Raw genomic sequence first — 19,420 nt, 5'->3', positions numbered from 1 at the left:
GTAAATGAGGAATAATTATGGGACTCAAAGGCAATACACTGACGTGAGTGAGATCAGAATGATGCTATGCCTATGTATTGTTGTCTGTATAGGGGACTTTGTTTCTCAAAAACAAATTTTATCAAATGCAACTCCTTGAGAAAACACACACTTTTTTCAGAGTCCTCTTACACTGTGTTTCAGCACTCATTTCACATGATGGGACTCAATGCAACGTGACTGACATAGCCTGAAGTGATGTCTGCAGATAAACAAACATTTCATGAGCCCAAAACAACATTTGGGGCTTGCAAAACAGGAATGGAAAACAATTGTTAGACTAGTTTAGTTTGAAATATTGTTCTCCCGCTTTGACCATATTAATTCCAGACACCCCTAACAAAAACAAAATCAATCTTCCCAGATTATTTTTATGGATGTTCCACTCCTTTTATTCCCTAAAGTCTGGGATTGGGAGAACAAGCCATACAAGTACTCTGGTTATGTGTGTTTCATTGGGAATTCCTCTGCTAATTTTACAATGTGTACATAAGTATTATCAGTGGGTGTTACCCACATAAATACTCATGTTAACTTTCTTTGTGGAGTATAGGTAAAAATTGTCGTTCTTGGTTTTAAACTTCTTCAGACTTGCTTGAGCTAGCCTATTTCATGGAGCTTCCTGCCCCCTATTTCCTTTTGTTTCTCTAGCCCATGACTTCTCTCTGTTCCTTTCCACAATCTCATTATTATTATACGAGACCCTTCACTTCTGTAGTTTTTATGATCTGGGATAGGCTTCATATGTTGCCTCACTTCTTTAACTACTCCATTGCTGTTCTAAGTTCATCTGAAAACTCATGAGTGAGAGCCTCAGTTGATGAAAATGGATATAAACCTTCAATGATGCTATTCTCATTACTTCATTTTAGGGTCTTCTAATCCATATCACTCCCTTTTTCTATACTCCTTTCTATCCTCTCCATCTGCTGCTATGTATTATTTGTAACTTTGTGACTGTATAATTTAACTATATAAAGCATTTAGTGATACTCACCAACATTTACAAAACTGAATGCCTAAACTTAAACTCCTAACTCCATGTTTAGGCACAAAATAGAAGTGGCTTGATTTTCAAAGTAGTTGAGTTTCTGGCTTCAGCAATTTCGATGGAATTTTTGGGTGCTCAGAACTATTGCAGATCAGGCCATTTAGGTGCCTTGATATGGATTTATCGGGCCATCCTTATACACAAGCCTCACTTACACATCTTGGCCAAAGTGTTTATGATAAATGTTATAAAAAATGAAGTTATATTGTATTATATTTTGTCTTTATACCTTTTGTGTGGATTATGTTTCCAATACATATATTGCAATGTGAGGATTCTCTTCCTCCAGCCCCCATTTCAATTAAAAATAGGTTAGAAAACACACCTCCTATGTCAGGTCTCAGTTTATTGTCATATCCCTCCAGCAATCCATTTAAAATAAGGGTGACATCACTCTCGTGGACTTTGGGAGTCAAAACCCATGTTTTGTTGGATGTATAATCTTCATAGTCATCATCTCCCTTTTGGCTAGAACTGTGAGGGAAAGAAAATTGAAGAGCAAGAAAGTCTTGAAAAACCTGAATGTTGGAATTACATCCATATACAGCCCCTTTTGAAAACATGCTATATGAATAATCCTGTCCTAATAGCACTGCAGTACTTCACAAAGTATTACAAAATGTTGCCCATTTTATGACAGAGATATTGTAGTCAGGATGTTGCGTATTACCTAAGGTTAAAGCTCACTTTAGTGAACTTTCCTTTGGTATAATAGAGATCATGTCCTGTGTATTCTATGGTACATCAATGCTTCTGTCCTTTGAGACATCTGTTTCTTCTCCTCTTGACTCAGATGGGACATATTATAGAACACAAGAACATATAAAAAAAACCTCTTGTCGTCACTTAGTTTATGCAACACTCCAGTAGAATATCACTTTGAATGGACACCATGTACTTACATTATTTCCCTTTGAGATGAAAACTTGACATATCCTATTAATGACAGGACCCAATAATTACATGAATTCAGACAAACTGTCATGTAGCCTCACTGCACTATGATGAGCCTGAGTTTGTTGCGCAACTGGAAAGTTCAGCACAAATAGTTTGGGACTTGGTTTTCATTTTCACTTTTGCTCACCAGAGGCCAACGAAAAATAAAATAGAAAAAAAAATGCAGATTGGCTATCACCAAACTAGGACTCAAAGGAAATCCAGTAACCCAACCCTAATGCTATAGAAAGGGCAAGTCAGATGCTGAGAACTGTAAATCACAGCCTATGCTTTCTTCAAAATGCCTGGTTATAATACCAAATAAATTATGTTATACTTCGCTGGCACAATGTTAGCAGATACTATGCAAGCTCTTTCACACAGTTCTGCCAATGCTCCTCTATCCTGAGCTGCTGCAAGGTTCTTTCTATTCCATCCTTCAGATCGCTCTTGATTTGAGACTTTTATTGGTGCTGAAAACATGCTAAATTATATGGTGCAGTTGGGGTGTTCACAAATAGGAACTAAAAGGAGGTCATCACACTTTTTGCTTGAGAACACAGTCTCATATCCATAATGTGCAAATTATAGCCACACCTGTAAGAGCCACTAGTGGGGGAGGGGTAGAGGAACTCTATCTGCTGGATCATCAGCTATGCTGAACTCATTCTTGGAGAGGCAACCCTGGTGCAAATAAATGTGGCCACGGGATCCCCAGTGACTACTCTACTGGTCCAGAACCGCAGTGAGCTAAGAGCCCAATCTTTCATCCTTAGGTCACCATCTCTCTGCCTCTGGCCCACTCTGGAAAACCGTTCTGTAGAGGGAAGAAAGACTGGGTGGCAGTAAGCCAACTATGCTTACTCTATGCCACTGGGGGATTCCAGCAGCACAAATGAGATTTAAACAGGGCTGAAGATCTGGCTCAGTTTCTCTTCCCTTCCCCGTACAATATCATGGGAAGAAGCCTTAATGAAGCTGCTTGCTTTTCCCGGTCGAGATCATGCAAGGTGCTTAATGTCTGAGAGAAACTGAATGCCCTGCCCTTAAAGGGGATTTAAAGGCATTTGGCATCTCTCAGGAAGCAATGCAGGACTGGACCTCAGAGTGGAAGACAGGGCTATTTGGTGGTGCCGCCAGAAGCAAACATTCCAAAGGAGATAAGGCTGGGACAAGGTCAGCACTGCCTTCCCTGGGCAGGAGCTAGCACCCAGAAGCGGATACTGGAGGTAGTACATGCTATACCCTTTAAGCATGTTCAGCGACACCATTGCTGCGTGCACTCCCCCAGGTAACCCTCCGTGATGCTAAGGCATCATGTGCCGGCAGCCACCAGCGGCCACATACTACATAACCCTCCTCCGCCCAGCCTCAGGGAGATGCACATAACTGAGCCTTTCATGTTTATTGGCAATCGAAAGGACAATTTTTAATTGGCACTCTGCTGCGTAACTCTGCTATGTAGAGACAAACTGGCATGGATAGTTAAATTGGTGAGGGAAGCTGCTTTATTCAGCTGTCTGGAGTTGTCAAACATTTAACTGCAATTTAAAGGAACAAATCTCAGGCACTATACACCCTCCTGTATGGCACAAGAATCAATATAATCTATATTGCAAACACGGGATTGGATTATGTTTTTTAATCTGTATGAAATGCATAGAAAACCCAAATTAATTTATCAAAGCCATGTGTCTTTGATGTAATCAATTAAAAGTTTTTTCAGAGATCCTTCTGAAGCAGAATTTTCTATTTCCTACATGAAAAAGAAACTCTAAATACAATATCTCTTCACTCACAAAACACATTTCTGAATACAAAGGAGATGAACAAGGTTTAAAACTTGAGCTGCTGATTACAATGGTTAGAATGACAGAGAGAATCAGCATTCTTATTTGGCCTAAAAGGATAAAACTGAAGACATAGTCCAGGAAAGACTTTACAGTCTGGATTCACAGTTTTACATTCTCTGCTTCATATTGCTCTGATGACACAAAATTGCCATAAACCCAATTTAACTGACCAGTGAATCCAAGTTTATTACAGCTGTGTTGCATCATCAGATCAGTGCAAGGCAGCCAGAGTGAGATGGTGAATCTAGCTCCAGGTTGTCAGTGGACAATGAGTCTTCAGTAACTGTATCCTTGTCTGAACTAATAGTCATTCTTTTATGGGTAAAGCTAAGCAGAAGATTAGAACAAGTAGAAGTTTTTGTTTAAACTTGTTTATTTTTAATGTTACTCTTTGATGCCCTTCTTTTACATTCTTAGAATTTATATTTTTGATTAAGTGAATATAGTGTGACAAAGCTCTGTACTTGTCTCCATGGGTCCCACGTTTCCTGGCAGATTTCGCTAGCCTCAGAGGCTCACTGTGACCCTCCTCGTAACCCTTCTCTCTCTAGAGACAAGGGTCACAGTCTACTGAGCCATTTTCATCATAAGCAAGCGAGGGAGGTAAGGAGAAGCTATCCTCCTTTGCACAGTCTCTGTTGTCTCCCAGTCTCAGTGATTAATCAGGGGGGTGGAAGGTGCTAAGGGGGGAGCCCAGGCCCGCCCTCTACTCCGTGCTCCAACCCAGTAACCCTAATAGTATCAGCTATGGTAGCTGACCTTTTAGAAACATGACACATACAATTCCCTGGGCTACTTCCCCACAAAGGCCCCCACTTCAAGCTCCACTTCATCCTTACCTCAGGGCCTCCTTCCTTGTGCCTGATATGGTGTGTACTGCTCAGTCTCTCCAAAAGCACAACTTCCTCCCACATCTCCTGACAACCGCACTCACCTGACTAACTGGAGGCTTTTAACTAATTTCAGCCAGTCCCTGATTGGCTTCAGGTGTCCTAATCAACCTAGCTGTCCTCCCTGCCTGCTGGAAAGTTTTTAATTGGCCCCAGGTGTCTTAACTGACCTGGAGCAGCTGCCATTTAACTTATCCTGGTACCAGGGATTTGTTTAGCCTGGAGCTAACATATCTATCTCCCACTACTTTTCTATAGCCATCTGGCCTTGCCCCATCACAATAGATACATTTTAAAATATCCACATAAAAGCTGGTTTACACAAAGGCAAATATAACCTGGTAAATGTTGTCTGTGATTTAATAGCAGATTTTTTTTAAAAATGCATTTACTAGACAAACAGTGATGAAAGTTTAATATTGGGTGTGCTCTGGGTATATAAGAGAGCAGCTATTAAATCATGACCCTGACGCATGGGGCTGGTCATGCTCTGATCGATGCTGGATGCAAATCAGGGACAAACATGCCCCCCGCTGTAGATGTTAGTTTTATGATCAGAAAACTTGCTATGTAAAAATGGCATCTCCTCATAGAACAGAGTTGCATCTTGTGTCACTGAGAGCCAAAAATCAAGTTTTTGCTACCTTAGACAGGAAGCATTAATTTTTTCAGACTCCACAGTTATAAGATAATGAGCTACAGTGCATCCTGCTCATACATCTACCAGAGAAACATTCATCAAAACCATGCCATTTCATGGATATAATACAGTTTGGCCCACCAGATATTGCTGGTGATGATGCACTAGCCAAAAGTTAGTGTTTCAGTCCTCAAGATACATTTTAAGGACTAATATGTAGAAATGAGTTCAGTCTTTTTACTTGTTAATTAAGCAAATGTGGTATAAAAATCCTACAAAGAACAATAAACCTGGGAACCCCATGATGCTATTTTTAGAGTGACTTTTCAGAATAGAGCCTGGCTTTAAATTGAATAAATTCTCGTATAGCAATATTTCCACAATCATATGAGTATTTATTTCAGAGATCTAAAGTACATGTCAAGGAGAATTTCTCTCCTAGCTCTAAAATGAGTTTGCTTCATTGTGTTTCTGTCTTATTTAAATAATGTATGACTTCCAACTTCTCTCTCTAAAGATCATTGTAGGGGAAAAAAGAACAATTTTAACAGCTGTCTCTTGTTTATTCAATGTTGAGTAGAAATTACAAATTTGTAAAAATTCCCTTTGGCAGTACATGCAAAAAGAATGTTTAGAACTCTTTTTCCTTGTGTGTTTTATATATTTACAATCTATTGGTTTGAATTCTTTAATCTGTTTAAGATGAAAGTATGCGCAATACTGCTAATCTGTCAATTATATTTAGATATAAAGGACATATATAGCATTTTATAAGACCATGTCTATTACTTGATAGAAAAAGAAAATATAGTGCAGAGCCAAATGTATAAGGAAAATAAAAACTTTCAAAAGAGAAGAACTGGAACACAGTGGAGGATGCAACAGGAGTTAGAAAGCTAGAGGAGCAATAAGACTTCTTGAACTATCATGCATAGTTATTTATCTAATTAGGCTGGAAGCTCTTCTGGTCTGTGTTTGTACAGAGCCTAGCACAATGACCCAATTTTGATTGGAGCCTCTAGGTGCTAATGTAATACAACTATATTATTAACTATTCTGATATGCTCTTTTAAAAAAATATTTAAGTAGAGAACATCTCCCCACAAAGCAATGTTTTCTGTTCCCAATTGACAGTTCCTGAGTGGTGATGAGCACCCATAGCTCTCGTTGACTTCATGGGGAGTTGCAAGTATTCAGCACCTGGCAGGATCAGGCCTAATAGTATTAAAGGATGGGAGAGTGTAGGACTTTTCAGATTTTTTTTTTAAGAAGTCTACAGATAACTTTGTTGATTGGCAGCCCACTAGTACTAAAGATTCCATCTCATCCTTGATGATGAATTGCAGGAGCGGGACTGTGATCTGTTTGCTCTCTAGGGAGATGGTGTCTACTAAACCTTCATCAGCTGCCACTTCTGACCATTTTGAAATCCCAAACCTAAAAGGAAGTGAAAGGCTTCAGAAGTGATTAATGAAGGGACAGTCAGTCTGATACCTAATGAAAGTTATGTTCCTAAAGCCCCATTCATATTCTTAAAACCCTCTGAGCCCATATTATCAGAAACAGATTGGTCTATCTTCCAAGTGTTTTCAGGATCATGAAACAAAACTGGTAAAACTCTCCTATCGAGATTATTTGGAAACACTTAAGAAATTATCTTTTTTATCCTTATGAATACTAGAGGACTTCAGATGGAATATTCAAACAAGTAAGCAAATGTGCATTCCTATCTTGCTAATGTGCATTAAAGCATACTTTAAGAAATTAATTTTAGTCATTTTGACACAATGATATGCCCTCCTATCCTGTTAACAGCCTGGAAGAATAAAATAAACGAATTCAAGCCATTTTATTAGAGGGTATTTGTTCTATTATTTTGAGGTAGAACTTCCTGAGTTCTAATCCCTGCTGTAAGACAACTCCTTCTCTAGTAATGGACAAGCCACTTAATGTCTCTACCTCGGTTTTCCCATATGAAAAATCCAAATAGTAACGCCATCATAGGTCAGACTCTGATCTCCTAGCTTAATATTTAATAGTACTTCAATTTCAATGGGAGTACTTCTGCAGTAAAGTACTATTTAGTGTGACTAAAGGAGTTATAATCAGGCCCTTAGAAACTGATCCTGAAAACACATATGTTCCTATATAACCTGCCACGCTCGAAGAGTTACTTATGTGCATGTTTGCATGATCCTGTTTGCATTTCAGTGGAACTCCTCACTTGACTCAAGCTACTGACATGCATGTTTGCAAAGTACTTTGAAGATGAAAATTGCTAAGCACTAATTATTTATTAAATTAGATCAGAGAATGCATGAATTCAGATCCAAAGACATGTCATCTGGGGGTCACAACATAAGACTGGGAATCAGGAGATTTTAATTGTATTTATTTAGATGTATTTAAATGTGTCTGTCTAAAGCTCAAGGCACACACGGATGAGTCCACAAATGCATACAAAATTAAGAGTCAATTCCCAGTGTTGCAGATTTTGGACTTTGGGTAACATAGCCTTTTTTGTCTCAGCTTTCCCAACTCTAAAATGTGGATGGTAATACCAACCCTACCGCAGAGTGGACCTAGTAATTAATTTGCAATGTTCATTAAGCTCTTCAGACGGATGGCATTATAGAAGTGCAAGTCTTATTCAAGCTGTTAACTATTATGGGCCAGATCCTCAGGCCGTATGCTGATTTAATAGAATCATAGGGATAGACGAGACTGCAAGGATCATCTAGTCTAATCCCCTGCCAAGATACAGGATTTGTTGTGGCTAAACCATCCAAGACAGGTGGCTATCCAGCCTCCTTTTCAAAATCTCCAGTGAAGGAGCTACCACAACTTCCCTACCAAGTCTGGTCCATTGTCCTGCTCTTCTGACAGTTAGGAAGTTTTCCCTGAGATTTAATCTAAATCTGCTGTAAATGATGTAGTTTGAATCCATTACCTTTTGACCTGCACTCTGTTGGAAGAGAACAACTTTTCCTCCATCTCTTTTATGGCAGCTCTTCAAGTATTTGAAGACCACTATCATTTCCCCACCTTAATCTCCTCTTTTCAAATTTAAACTTACCCAGTTCCTTCAGACTTTTCCCATATGGCTTGCATTCTATCCCTTTGATCATCTTTGTCGCTTGCCTCTGGATCCTTTCCAGTTTCTCTACATGCATTGACCAAAATTGGACACAGTACTCCAGCTGAGCCCTAACCAGTGCTGAGTACCATGGTACTATCATGTCCCATGACTTGCATGCTGCCAGGGTTCCCTCCCTACTCTGAGCTCTAGGGTGCAGACATGGGGACCCACATGAAATACCTCTAAGCTTATTTCTACCAGTTTAGGTTAAAAACTCCCCAAGGCACAAATTCTCTCTTGTATCTTGGATTAGGCAACACTGCCACCACCAAGTGATTTAGACAAACTCAGGGAAAGGACCACTTGGAGTTCCGGGTTTTTTTAGGACACTAAAAAAAACCCCAATCAGATGCTAAAAGAAACAGAACTTTATTATAAAGAAAAAAGGTAAAAGAAGCACCTCTGTAAAATTAGAATGGCAGATAATCTTACAGGGCAATCAGATTAAAAAACACAGAGGATTTCCCTCTGGGCCAAACTTTAAAGTTACAAAAAGAAAACCAGGAATACACCTTCCTCTCAGCACAGAGAAAAATCACAAACCAAAACAAAAATAAGCTCACGCATTCCCTTGATAATACTTACTAATTCTAATGGAGTTGGATTGCTTGCTTTCTTGATCTGTGTCCGGCAAGCACACAGAACAGACAGACCAAAACCTCCCCCTCCCCAGATTTGAAAGTATCTTGTCCCCTTATTGGTCCATTTGGTCAGGTGCCAGCCAGGTTACCTGAGCTTCTTAACCCTTTACAGGTAAAAGGATTTTGTGCCTCTGGCCAGGAGGGATTTTATAGTACTGTATACAGGAAGGTTGTTACCCTTCCCTTTATATTTATGACACATACTATGCCTCTATTAATGCAACCTAAAATTGCTTTTCCTTCTTTTACAACAGCATTGCGTTGCTGACTCATGTTGACATTGTGATCTACCACAACTTCTCAGCAGTGCTTCTCAGCAGTGCTGCTGCCAAGTCAGTTTTCCCTCATTCTGTATTTGTGCATTTGTTTTTTTTTCCATAAGTGTAGCATCTTACATTTGTCTTTGTTGAATTTCATTTTGTTTTCTATAGACCAGTTCTCCAATTTATCAGGGTCCCTCTGAATTTTAGCTCTATCTTCCAAAGTGTTGGCAACTCCCCCCCGTCCTCCCTCAGCTTTGTCTCATCTGCAAATTTGATCAGTGTGCTCTGTATGTCTACATCAGGTAACGCATTATAGAAGGTAAACAACACCGGACGGAGAACAGATCTCTGTGGAAGCCCACTTGAGATGTCATTCCATTATAGTTATTCTTTGTGGTGGTTTAACCAGTTATGTATCCACTTAATGGTAGTTCCTCCGAGCCTGCATTTCTCCAGCCTACTTATCGGAATGTCATGTGGGACGGTGTCAAAAGGTTTTGTGAAGTCCAGGTATATTATGTAGGTATATTACCTCATATGTTAGCTAATCTTGTTATCTGCTTGTAGAAAGACTCATCCACTTCTGGTGGTCTACAAGAGACTCCCACCATAACATCACTACTATTCTTTTCCCTTTTTATCCTCATCCAGAGACTCTCAGTAGGTCTGTTGCTCACTTCCTCTTGGACCTCAGAGCAAGTGCATATATTCTTGACTTACAGTGCAACACCTCCTCCTTTTTTCCCCATACCTATCCTGCCAGAACAAGCTATATTCCTCCATGTTGGTACTCCAATCAGGGGAGTTGTCTCACAAAGTCTCTGTAATGCCAATTAGGTCATAGATTTCTTCATATACCATGACATCCAGTTCATCCTGCCAGTGGCGCTGGAATCTTTTTAATAGTGGGGGTGCTGAAAGCCAGCTCCCTCACCCCTGTCAGTGCCCCCCCTCCCCACAGCTGGGGCCAGACAGGGGTACTGGGGCAAAGTCTGGGGATGGACATGGGGTCAGAAGTGGAGCCATGCAGCCAGAACCCCATGTACAGAGCCAGCAGCAGAGCCGCAGCTGCGGGGCCAGCAGCCGGAACAGAGCCCTGGGAGTAGGACCATGGGCTTGGAGCCCTGGGTGTGCAGCCAGTGGCTGGGAAGCAGGTCCGTCAGCTGGGACCCAAGCCCAGGTGCAGGGCTAGGAGCAGAGTCCCAGGAGCAGGGCCCCAGGCACAGACCAGCAGCTGGGGAGCAGGGCCGGCGGCTGGGACCCAAGCCGCAGTCTGGGGAGTGGAGGCCTGGGTACGGGGCTAGCAACCCCGCATAAAACGTGGGGGTGCTGCAGCACTCCCTGCACCCCTAGTTCCTGCGCCTACGCATCCTGCTTGTAATACCAGCTGAGGATCCAGTCCTCTATATTTATTGCAATACCAACTGTTCACAGTGATCTGGTGATCACTATTCTCGGGAGGGCAAATGTAGTCTCTATATTCCTAGTTATGAAGCCTTTTGATGGTATAGATGGTTCTCTTGTGCAACCAGATGAGGTTTGCAGCCTTTAACTAGAACAAAGCCCAATTCCATTGACATGTTCTCTTCCTCAGTGCATAAGAGTGGAGGATAGCAGGGTTAAAGGATCATCCCTTCCAAGTATCCTGCTCCCATGGTGCAATTGTGTTGGTGCTATGGGGAGTTACTTCATTTAGTCAGTGGGCTGATGCAGCCTGTGCAGAGCAGCTCCACAGCTCTTGGGAGAGGATACTTTCCTCCTCCTCTTCTCTGGGCTGTCTAGGGAGACACCCATAGTGCAACCCACTACTAACAGACATGGCCAGTGTGCTCATATGCTACTCTTTAAATATGAGGAATGGAAATGCACATCTTCATTGTGTATCTGCTCCCGCTCCTAATGAAATCAATAGATATTTCCCCACTACCATAAATGAGGTTAAAGTACGAGAAGTGACCTCAAAAATGACATTTCAGTGTCTTAAATATATTCTCCCTTAGAGATTTTGTAGTTGAGTTTGTTTGGTTCACAATTCAACATAACAGGCCTAATTATCTATTCCTATACTATCATGATTTATTTAGTTTCTTATACAATGCCCATCATTACACTTTACACTTTTTGATTGCCTCTTTGCTAGCCCTCACTTAACCCATGACCATTCAGGTTTCTGTTTGCAAAGAGTAATGTATGTAGCTGGCAGTTTCCTCAAGGGGAGATCAACTCCTGTTTGAAGTTTATTTGGAGTAACTCTAATCAAGTCAAAATTATCCAAATCAGAGACAAATTAGTGTAATTGAGAGATGAATCAGACATACAATTTTTTGGCCAGCTACACCTAGCATGTGAAAATCAAGCTGCACTCTCTGATTTCTATATTATCATGATCAACAATAGTAGTTTTGGAATCTAAATCTAGGGACAGATTGTTAACCACATACTTCTACTGGTGATCAATTAATCACGCAGGTAATCCCACTGAAGTTATGCAAGCAACTCTTAACTGATGGGAGTAAAAGGTTCACAATCTGGCATTTAGCAAACAAGTTGGTTGGTGTTTCAGGAGGTAGAATGGAACGCCACTCACTTTTCTCTAGCTGTAATGGCCCACACATAGCCTCAACATTCAGACCTGGGGCCAGATACTCAGCTGGTGTAAATCTGCATAACTTCCACACACACAATCATAGAACTGGAAGAGAACTCGAGAGGTCATCTAGTCCAGTCCCCTGCACTCATGGCAGGACTAAGTATTATCTAGACCAGGAATCACCAACTAGTATATAGTGAACAAGTAGTCCATTCTGGAGCCTCTGACAGTCAACTGTAATCTCTGGCCACTAAAAATCCAGTGGCACAGTGGGGCTAAGGCAGGCTCCCTGCCTGCCCCGGCCATGCACTGCTCCTGAAATCTGCCAGCATGTCCCTGTGGCCCCTGAGAGAGGAGTGGGGGTGGGGAGGAGGTCTCTGCACTCCACTCCTGCCTGTCTTCAGCTGAGATATAATGATTTAGATCAGCTGTAGATCTGTCCCTTGATTCTTTGGCCATGTCAAAGTTTTCCATTAAAATAAACTTCAAACAGGAGTTGATCTCCCCTTGAGGAAACTGTCAGCTACATGCATTACTTTTTGCAAACAGAAATCTGAGTGGTCATGTTGTGCCTGAAGAAAAAAACAGATTCAGTCCTGGACAGTCACCGACTAATTAGTTCAAATCTACTAGAATATATTTTGTTTGGTTGGTGGTGGCTGTTGTTTGTTCACAATCTAATCTTTTATACCAAACTGGCCATAAAAGCCATAGAACCTGAAGCAGGCAGTTAATCTACTCACACATATAGTAAATCTTCCACTAAAAGCACTGCTGTTTTCTCTCTCACACTGAAGGATTGCTGTCTTCCTTCATAATACTGTTTAACTTAATGAATGCAAGTAAACACAGTCAAGCTAAACTCATTCTCTGATACGTTAAAAAAAATTATCCCAATCTGTCTTTCATACATTATTCATAATGATAATGTGCTCATTCAGAGGGAAGGACATTTTCCAAGTTCCCATTGCAGATACAGTAAGGCATGAGACACTGTGGAGACTGGAGTATTTGCAAGAGTTTACAGTATCTCTGGAGATATAGCCACATTTGTATCATTTCTGGTTGATTGCAGATCATATTCTATGTAAATCTAACTCAATTAAAATGAAATATATGTTTACATAAAATCATGGGTCAAAAATTCTATCTTTCTATCTTAGGTACATAGATAGTCACCACTGCCCCATTGAGTCCCCCACAATCTTTAAGTCTTAGGCTAGTGCTTTAACCACGGGACAATGTTTCCTGCACTACCCTAATTCTTTATTATTATTACCAACACTATTTCTACAGTCCTGTCTTGAGGCTCCAACCCAGTTGTCGTTTGGAACTATACAGTCATGTAACACAAAGATGATCCCTGTCCCAAAGGGCTAACTCAGTACGTAGCTCCATCGAAATCAATGGAACTACTTGCAGAATACAGACAGGCCAATGGTCAAAACTTTTGAAGGTGTAGTAATGTTAGTCTTGGGTGTGATTTTTTTACAGCATTTTTATTCTGACAAAAGCCACAAGGTAGAAGCAGTTAAACCTGCAAAAAAAGTGCTTTCACCAGCATAGCTTTTTCCTCCTGGTACAAGCTGTGTCCATATAAGAAGAGTTTGCTGGTAAACCTATATAGCATTTAGGTACTAATGATTGTCAGTAAAGGTATCATAGTCTGTCTGCAAATGAGACCTATTTAGGCAGCAACATGGAAGGGTATATTGAAGTGGCTGATCTGATTTACAACTCGAGTACTCCAGTTTTACCGTGGTATAATTCTCTTGAAATAAAAATCAGATCCCCCAAAACACAGTATATGTATTTTTTCTAATTCTCCCCCCTTTAGAAGAATAACTATGAATCTGTGAATGGCTTTTTTATTATTGTTTGGTCTGTGATCACATTCACCACATAAGCATGTGACATCCTGCAATTACAACACATTACATTACACACAACAAACACTGTCGTTCCTTTATTCCATGAATTTTTAACCAACACAGTTACATACTTCAATCAGTCATGCTAGCATAGAAATCGATTAATCTTTCCAGAAGCAACTAGCTAATTCCCAAGGTAACACACATTCATATGACACCCGCATTGTTTCTTCTCAGAAAAGCAGGATATGAACTTAAAAACAAACAAGCCATTACTGTCTCGGCGGAAGAAAAATGTTCTCACAAATCTTTTAAATCTAACAACTGATTATTGGGAAAGAAGTTAATGTCTGTTCCTTTACTGCTGCTACCAAGATAAAAGGGTGATGAGCAAATTGGTTCATAAAATCCTAAAATCATAAAAATTTAAGAGGGAAAAGATGGTGCATATAGTTCAACATCTCTGCCAAAGTACAACTGTTCTCAATGGTATATTTTCCAGGGATATGACACCCAGTGAGCAACGTGTCATAGTCTGAACCATTCAAATCATTTCAATATCCAACAAAAATATTATTGAACTTTGCAGATTTATAATTAAATAATCAGATTGAAACTCAAGATGTCTAACAGTAGTAAATGCTGTTGAAACAGACAAAAGATAAATTAGTAGAGTTCCCCCAATTGTAATTCAATGCAAAGAACTATGAACAATTGTCAGAAGAAAATGCTAAGGGAAACAAACAATTGGGGAATTTCTGTCTTATTTGTCTGTCTATATATCTTGTCTGTCTAATTGTGTTCACCAGCTGTTAGCTGGTCCTGTCATTGCTCTTTCTTCAGATATGGATATTCACAACAAGCCTCAAACTGTTTCACTTCATTTAAACATTTATATGATTATAGCATATGAAGCAATCCTTGATTTAATTTTGTTGACTACTACAAGATTTATTACATTTAACATTGCAATTTTACCATAGTCTGCAGGGATCTTTAAGCAGCCACACTGTATTTCCTTGATATTGCTTGTCCTCATCTGAATTAATACATTCAGACTTTTAAGAAAGTCACGTTCAAGAGTAAGAAATTAAACTTCAGAGTTACACATATAACTGGGGTTGTTCTGTTAGATATGGATTTTATTTGGCTCCTAAATATGATTTATCTCCTAATGTTAAAAGACAGAAAGAGCTTTTCGTCAAATCACTGAACTAGTAAATAATGTGACTCTTCTGGATTAAGACAGTATTGATAACCTGAGGTGTTCAAAAATTATAAAGTGTGCCCTCAAAAACTCATAAGATTGACTTAAAATGCATGAGACTTCCAAAATATATTTGGTGTTTTTTTTTTTTAATTTACCTTCCAGTTTTCAAGCTTTTGAGGCACACATTTTCAAGCTCTTCTCTATCATGAAGATTATAGCTTTTCATTACCATGAAGATTATAAACTCACTTATGACTCATGATTTATGTCATCCTATGGCTTGAGACACAGGAGCTTTAAATAGAAAACAACAACAAATATTGCAAGACTCACAATTTAATAATAGATACATAGATTCTAAGACCAGAAGGTGCCATTGTGATCATCTAGCCTGAAGTCCTGTATAACACAGGCCATAGAACTTCCCCTAAATAATTCCTTGAGAATATCTTTTTTTTCCTTTTAAACCCTATCTTGATTTAAAAATGATCAGTGATGGAGAATCCACCACCACCCATAGTAAATTGTTCCAGTGGTTAATTACTCTCTGTTAAAAATGTATACCTTATTTCCAGTCTGAGAACAGCAACATTATTTACAATGAAATGGGGCTCAAACCCACAAAAATCACTGAATAATCTTCCTGAAACTAAAGAGAGTTAGAGGAACCCAGAGGGGTATTTCTAGCAGAAGACGCTTAAATCAAGGAAGGAGCCTGGAAGCCTCTTCAGAGATGGGTCCTGGATTTCAAATATGCAAGGGTCATGATTAAGACAGCTTTGCTTGGTTACAGTGAGTATCCCTATGGTTTTCTCCTGAATATGGCAATGTCTGTCAACTCACAACTATAAAGATAGATCATGCTTTGGGTTCTACATGTCTTTTGACAGTCATTCAGCCTCACTGGCACTAATCAGCGATCTCTAGCCCAACACCACTGTTAAATCTCTTCAGTGACTCCTGCTAAAATATTGCATGACATTCAAGACTTTATTAGTCACTATAAAGCTGTTACTCACAAAGGACTGGTTTATCTTTCAGTCATTCTGTGTCCACCCCCAAGACATTCTTTCAGATAAGCAACTTCTTCTTAACCACATGATAAATGTAAGTCCCTCAGTAGCTGGGATTTAACCAGCTATGCTCCACATATGTGGATTCAAATGAGGTTCAAAATGCAGAATTCAGTTTTGTTTGCTTTTTATAATAGTTCCTGGGATTACTTTTTATTAATCCCCTTGGGAACACATGTGAAAAGTGTTGTGTCAATACATATTGCATTTTATTGTAAGCTGTGGTTTGTTGTGTATTCATTGAGATGGAAAGGAGACATAAAGAGACGAATGGCTCAAAGGATTGCACTGGGCTTTGGTGCCTTTCATATCTATGCCATTGGTTCAACTCTAGTCCAGACTGGTAGTGACTGAAAGTAATGACTGATAGTGAAATGTGCTGGTGACTTCTGGCCAGTTCCTCAGTTGTCACCACATTACTGGGAATGGACACCACTGTTGGCAATCTCAGCAGAGAGGTCAAAGGTTAAATGGGAACATAGCATGAAATGCAGCATCCCACCCAAAAGAGGCATCAGCAGCAGAAAGCTGAGGTGCACTGGTTGAGGGAGTTGATGCTGAGGACTGTGATAAATAAAGGGCTTTTAATCTCCAGTTCTGTCACGATGAACTTATAGATGTAGTCAACGTTGAATTATCTTGCAATGCAGGACTCTCTGACAGAGCTGCTTCAATAAAAGCTATGCTAGCAGGTCAGAAATGTTTACAGCATGTAGGGAATGGAGTATCTACAAGGAGAGGTTTAAATATTCAGTGAGCTGCAAAAACAGTTGTACCTTTACAGAATCTGATGGATTTGTAAAAGTGAACAAGTGATTCATACAAGCACCCACAATATCAGATGATTATTTCAACTTATCATAGGTATTCAAACTGAGCTGAATATTTTATAAGAAAGTTTTCTCATATTCTATTTCCTGGAAATTATATAAGCTACCCACCTTCCTCAGTTTTTCTTTTTTGTCTTGTTTTTCTAATGTGCTTATCTAAGCGGCAAAAACACAAGAGCAATATGTCACCAGATTTGATTCCCATTTGGCCAGAAAAAGGAAGAATAGACTCATAGAGTTTAAAGCCAGACAGGGCCACTAGATCATCTAGTCTGAGCTCCTGGATATCACAGGCCACCACTATCACCCTTCACCCGCACACTAAACCCAACAACCAAATAGAGATAGTGTATGGAATGTATGTATGTAAGGAAATGAACAAGAGGAGAAATAAGTGTTGGTAACCTTTTCACTCTAAATTCTTACTTTATTCCAAATTGTTTGCCTATTCCTAAGCATACAGTCATGACCCTAAGAAAATTATGATCCTCAAATGGGTATTTCCAGTTTTTGAGCTCAACATTTTCAGAAGTGGTGTTTAATTTTGAATGCCCCTAATTCTGTGTGCCAAATTGAAGATACCTTCAGCCTGACTGTCATAGTTCCCATTGCTGAGCTTTCATGGTGTGACATTTTGAGGATCATCCAGATCAGGAATGGGTTCTGTCACCACCTGCCCTGTAACCTTGGGGTGCATTAATACTGTGTTTCTGTGGCTCAGATCCCTGACACCCCTAGCCTGTCCACAAGCACAAGGTATCATCCTGGCTTCCACCAACCTAGTTATTCCTTGCAGGGTGACACAAACAGCCCTTCTGGTCCTGAGTCTCCCCAAATCCATCCTTCCTGAGTTCTTCCCTACCAGACACTTGGATTTTTCTCCTCTGGTTCATCATCACCAAAGTCATGAAACCAGTCACCCAAATACTAGCTTACTCTGTCCCCTAACTCCACACAGTTTGCACAAAAGAGACCTGCTTGGGGTAAAAATAAATTTAATAGAAAAATCACAGATTCAACTATGAACTAGTAAGGGAAAGCAAGCATATACAAGTTACCCAGAAAATAAATATAATGACGAAACCTCAGGCTTTATATTTCCATATTAGATAAAATCCTTTTTCTAATACAAACTACCTATCGCCTTTGAACAATTTCCCAGTGGACCCCCAATCATAGGGGGATCCAGCAAGGCTAAAAGTTTCAGTGCACACATTTGGGCTCGGGCTGGAGCCCAGGCTTGGAAATCTGACCAGGCCATGGGGATCTCAAAGCCCAGGCTCCAGCCCAAGCCCAAATGTCTACATTGGAATTTTTAGCCCTATAGCCCAAGTCCGATGAGCCCTTATCAATTAACGCAGGCTGGGACACTCAGTGGCATGGGTTTTTTATTGCAGCGTAGACATACTCAAACATGCCTCATTCCAAGCCCTGGCCTATGACTCTTCCTAGGATAATCACTACTTGTTGCATAGACTCTAATCAAACATTCTTTCATGTTTAGAATCTCATTTTGGGGCTATAAATGTGATGTTTAAAATGAGTAAAACTAAAAAAGTAATCTAAATATTAAAATGTAAATGCCTTATGTGTGTGAATTTCATACATTCTCATCTTCCATGCCTCACGGGCTGGCAATATTGACCAGAGTATAGGTTATTGAAATGGGACTCAGGAGACCTGTGTGCTTATCCTGGCTCTTCCATTTATTTGCTGTTTTATAACACATTGTGATCTGTGGATGACAAGCACTGTGATAATTATTATAAATTATTGGAAGGACAGTTGAGAAGGAAAAATCTTCCTTGTCCTGCTGATTTCACAATGGATCAGTTACCCAAGTTGTTTAGCCAAATACATAGGTGCTGAGGTTTTCTTTTCCCCTGGGGTGCTCCATCCCCAGTCTGCCCTGAGGCCCCACCCCCCACTCCACCCCCTCTCCTGACACCTAAGAACCCTGTGAGGTATGTGGTAAGAGGTTCAGTTATTGGCAGGTTAACAAAAAACAGTTTTCCATAGAAGGAAAAAAGACTTTCTGCATATTCTGTGTAAAGCAATGTTCTTTAAAAAAGTCTTATAAACTGAGGATTATTTATATTTCTTGGGTGCTATCATGATAGTTGACTGAACCAGGTAACACAGTCCAAACTGGAATGATAGTAGAATGCAAACATAGGACCCAGGGGCTAGCCCTACACAAAGATCACATAGCAGTCAGAGGAGACAAGGTCTCCTCATCTCCTTACATGGTTGCATTTGTGTGTTCCCATTGTGGCTTGGGTGCAAGGGGAAGAGAGCAGGGGCTGCACACCCAGCACTCCCTCCATGGGAAAGTGAACTGGTCGGGATGGAACCAAGACTATAGCCTCCTTATACACTGGACAGTGAAGCTGG

General features: G+C 40.1%; 1 protein-coding gene across 3 annotated transcripts in view; it reads right to left on the bottom strand.

Annotated features, from left to right (window-relative positions):
- GABRG2 (gamma-aminobutyric acid type A receptor subunit gamma2) overlaps positions 1 to 19,420 on the bottom strand; it is a 101,245-nt gene that overhangs the window by 66,428 nt on the left and 15,397 nt on the right. For all 3 annotated transcript variants that reach the window (XM_084636384.1, XM_084636386.1, XM_084636385.1), the window contains exon 2: positions 1,416 to 1,564. In XM_084636384.1, coding sequence (XP_084492510.1) covers positions 1,416 to 1,564 — 149 coding nt within the window. The remainder of the gene's footprint in view (positions 1 to 1,415; positions 1,565 to 19,420) is intronic.

Source organism: Lepidochelys olivacea (assembly GCF_965140295.1).
Source record: "Lepidochelys olivacea isolate rLepOli2 genome assembly, chromosome: 8".
Classification (NCBI taxonomy): domain Eukaryota; kingdom Metazoa; phylum Chordata; order Testudines; family Cheloniidae; genus Lepidochelys; species Lepidochelys olivacea.
This window is presented reverse-complemented; position numbering and strand designations above follow the sequence as displayed.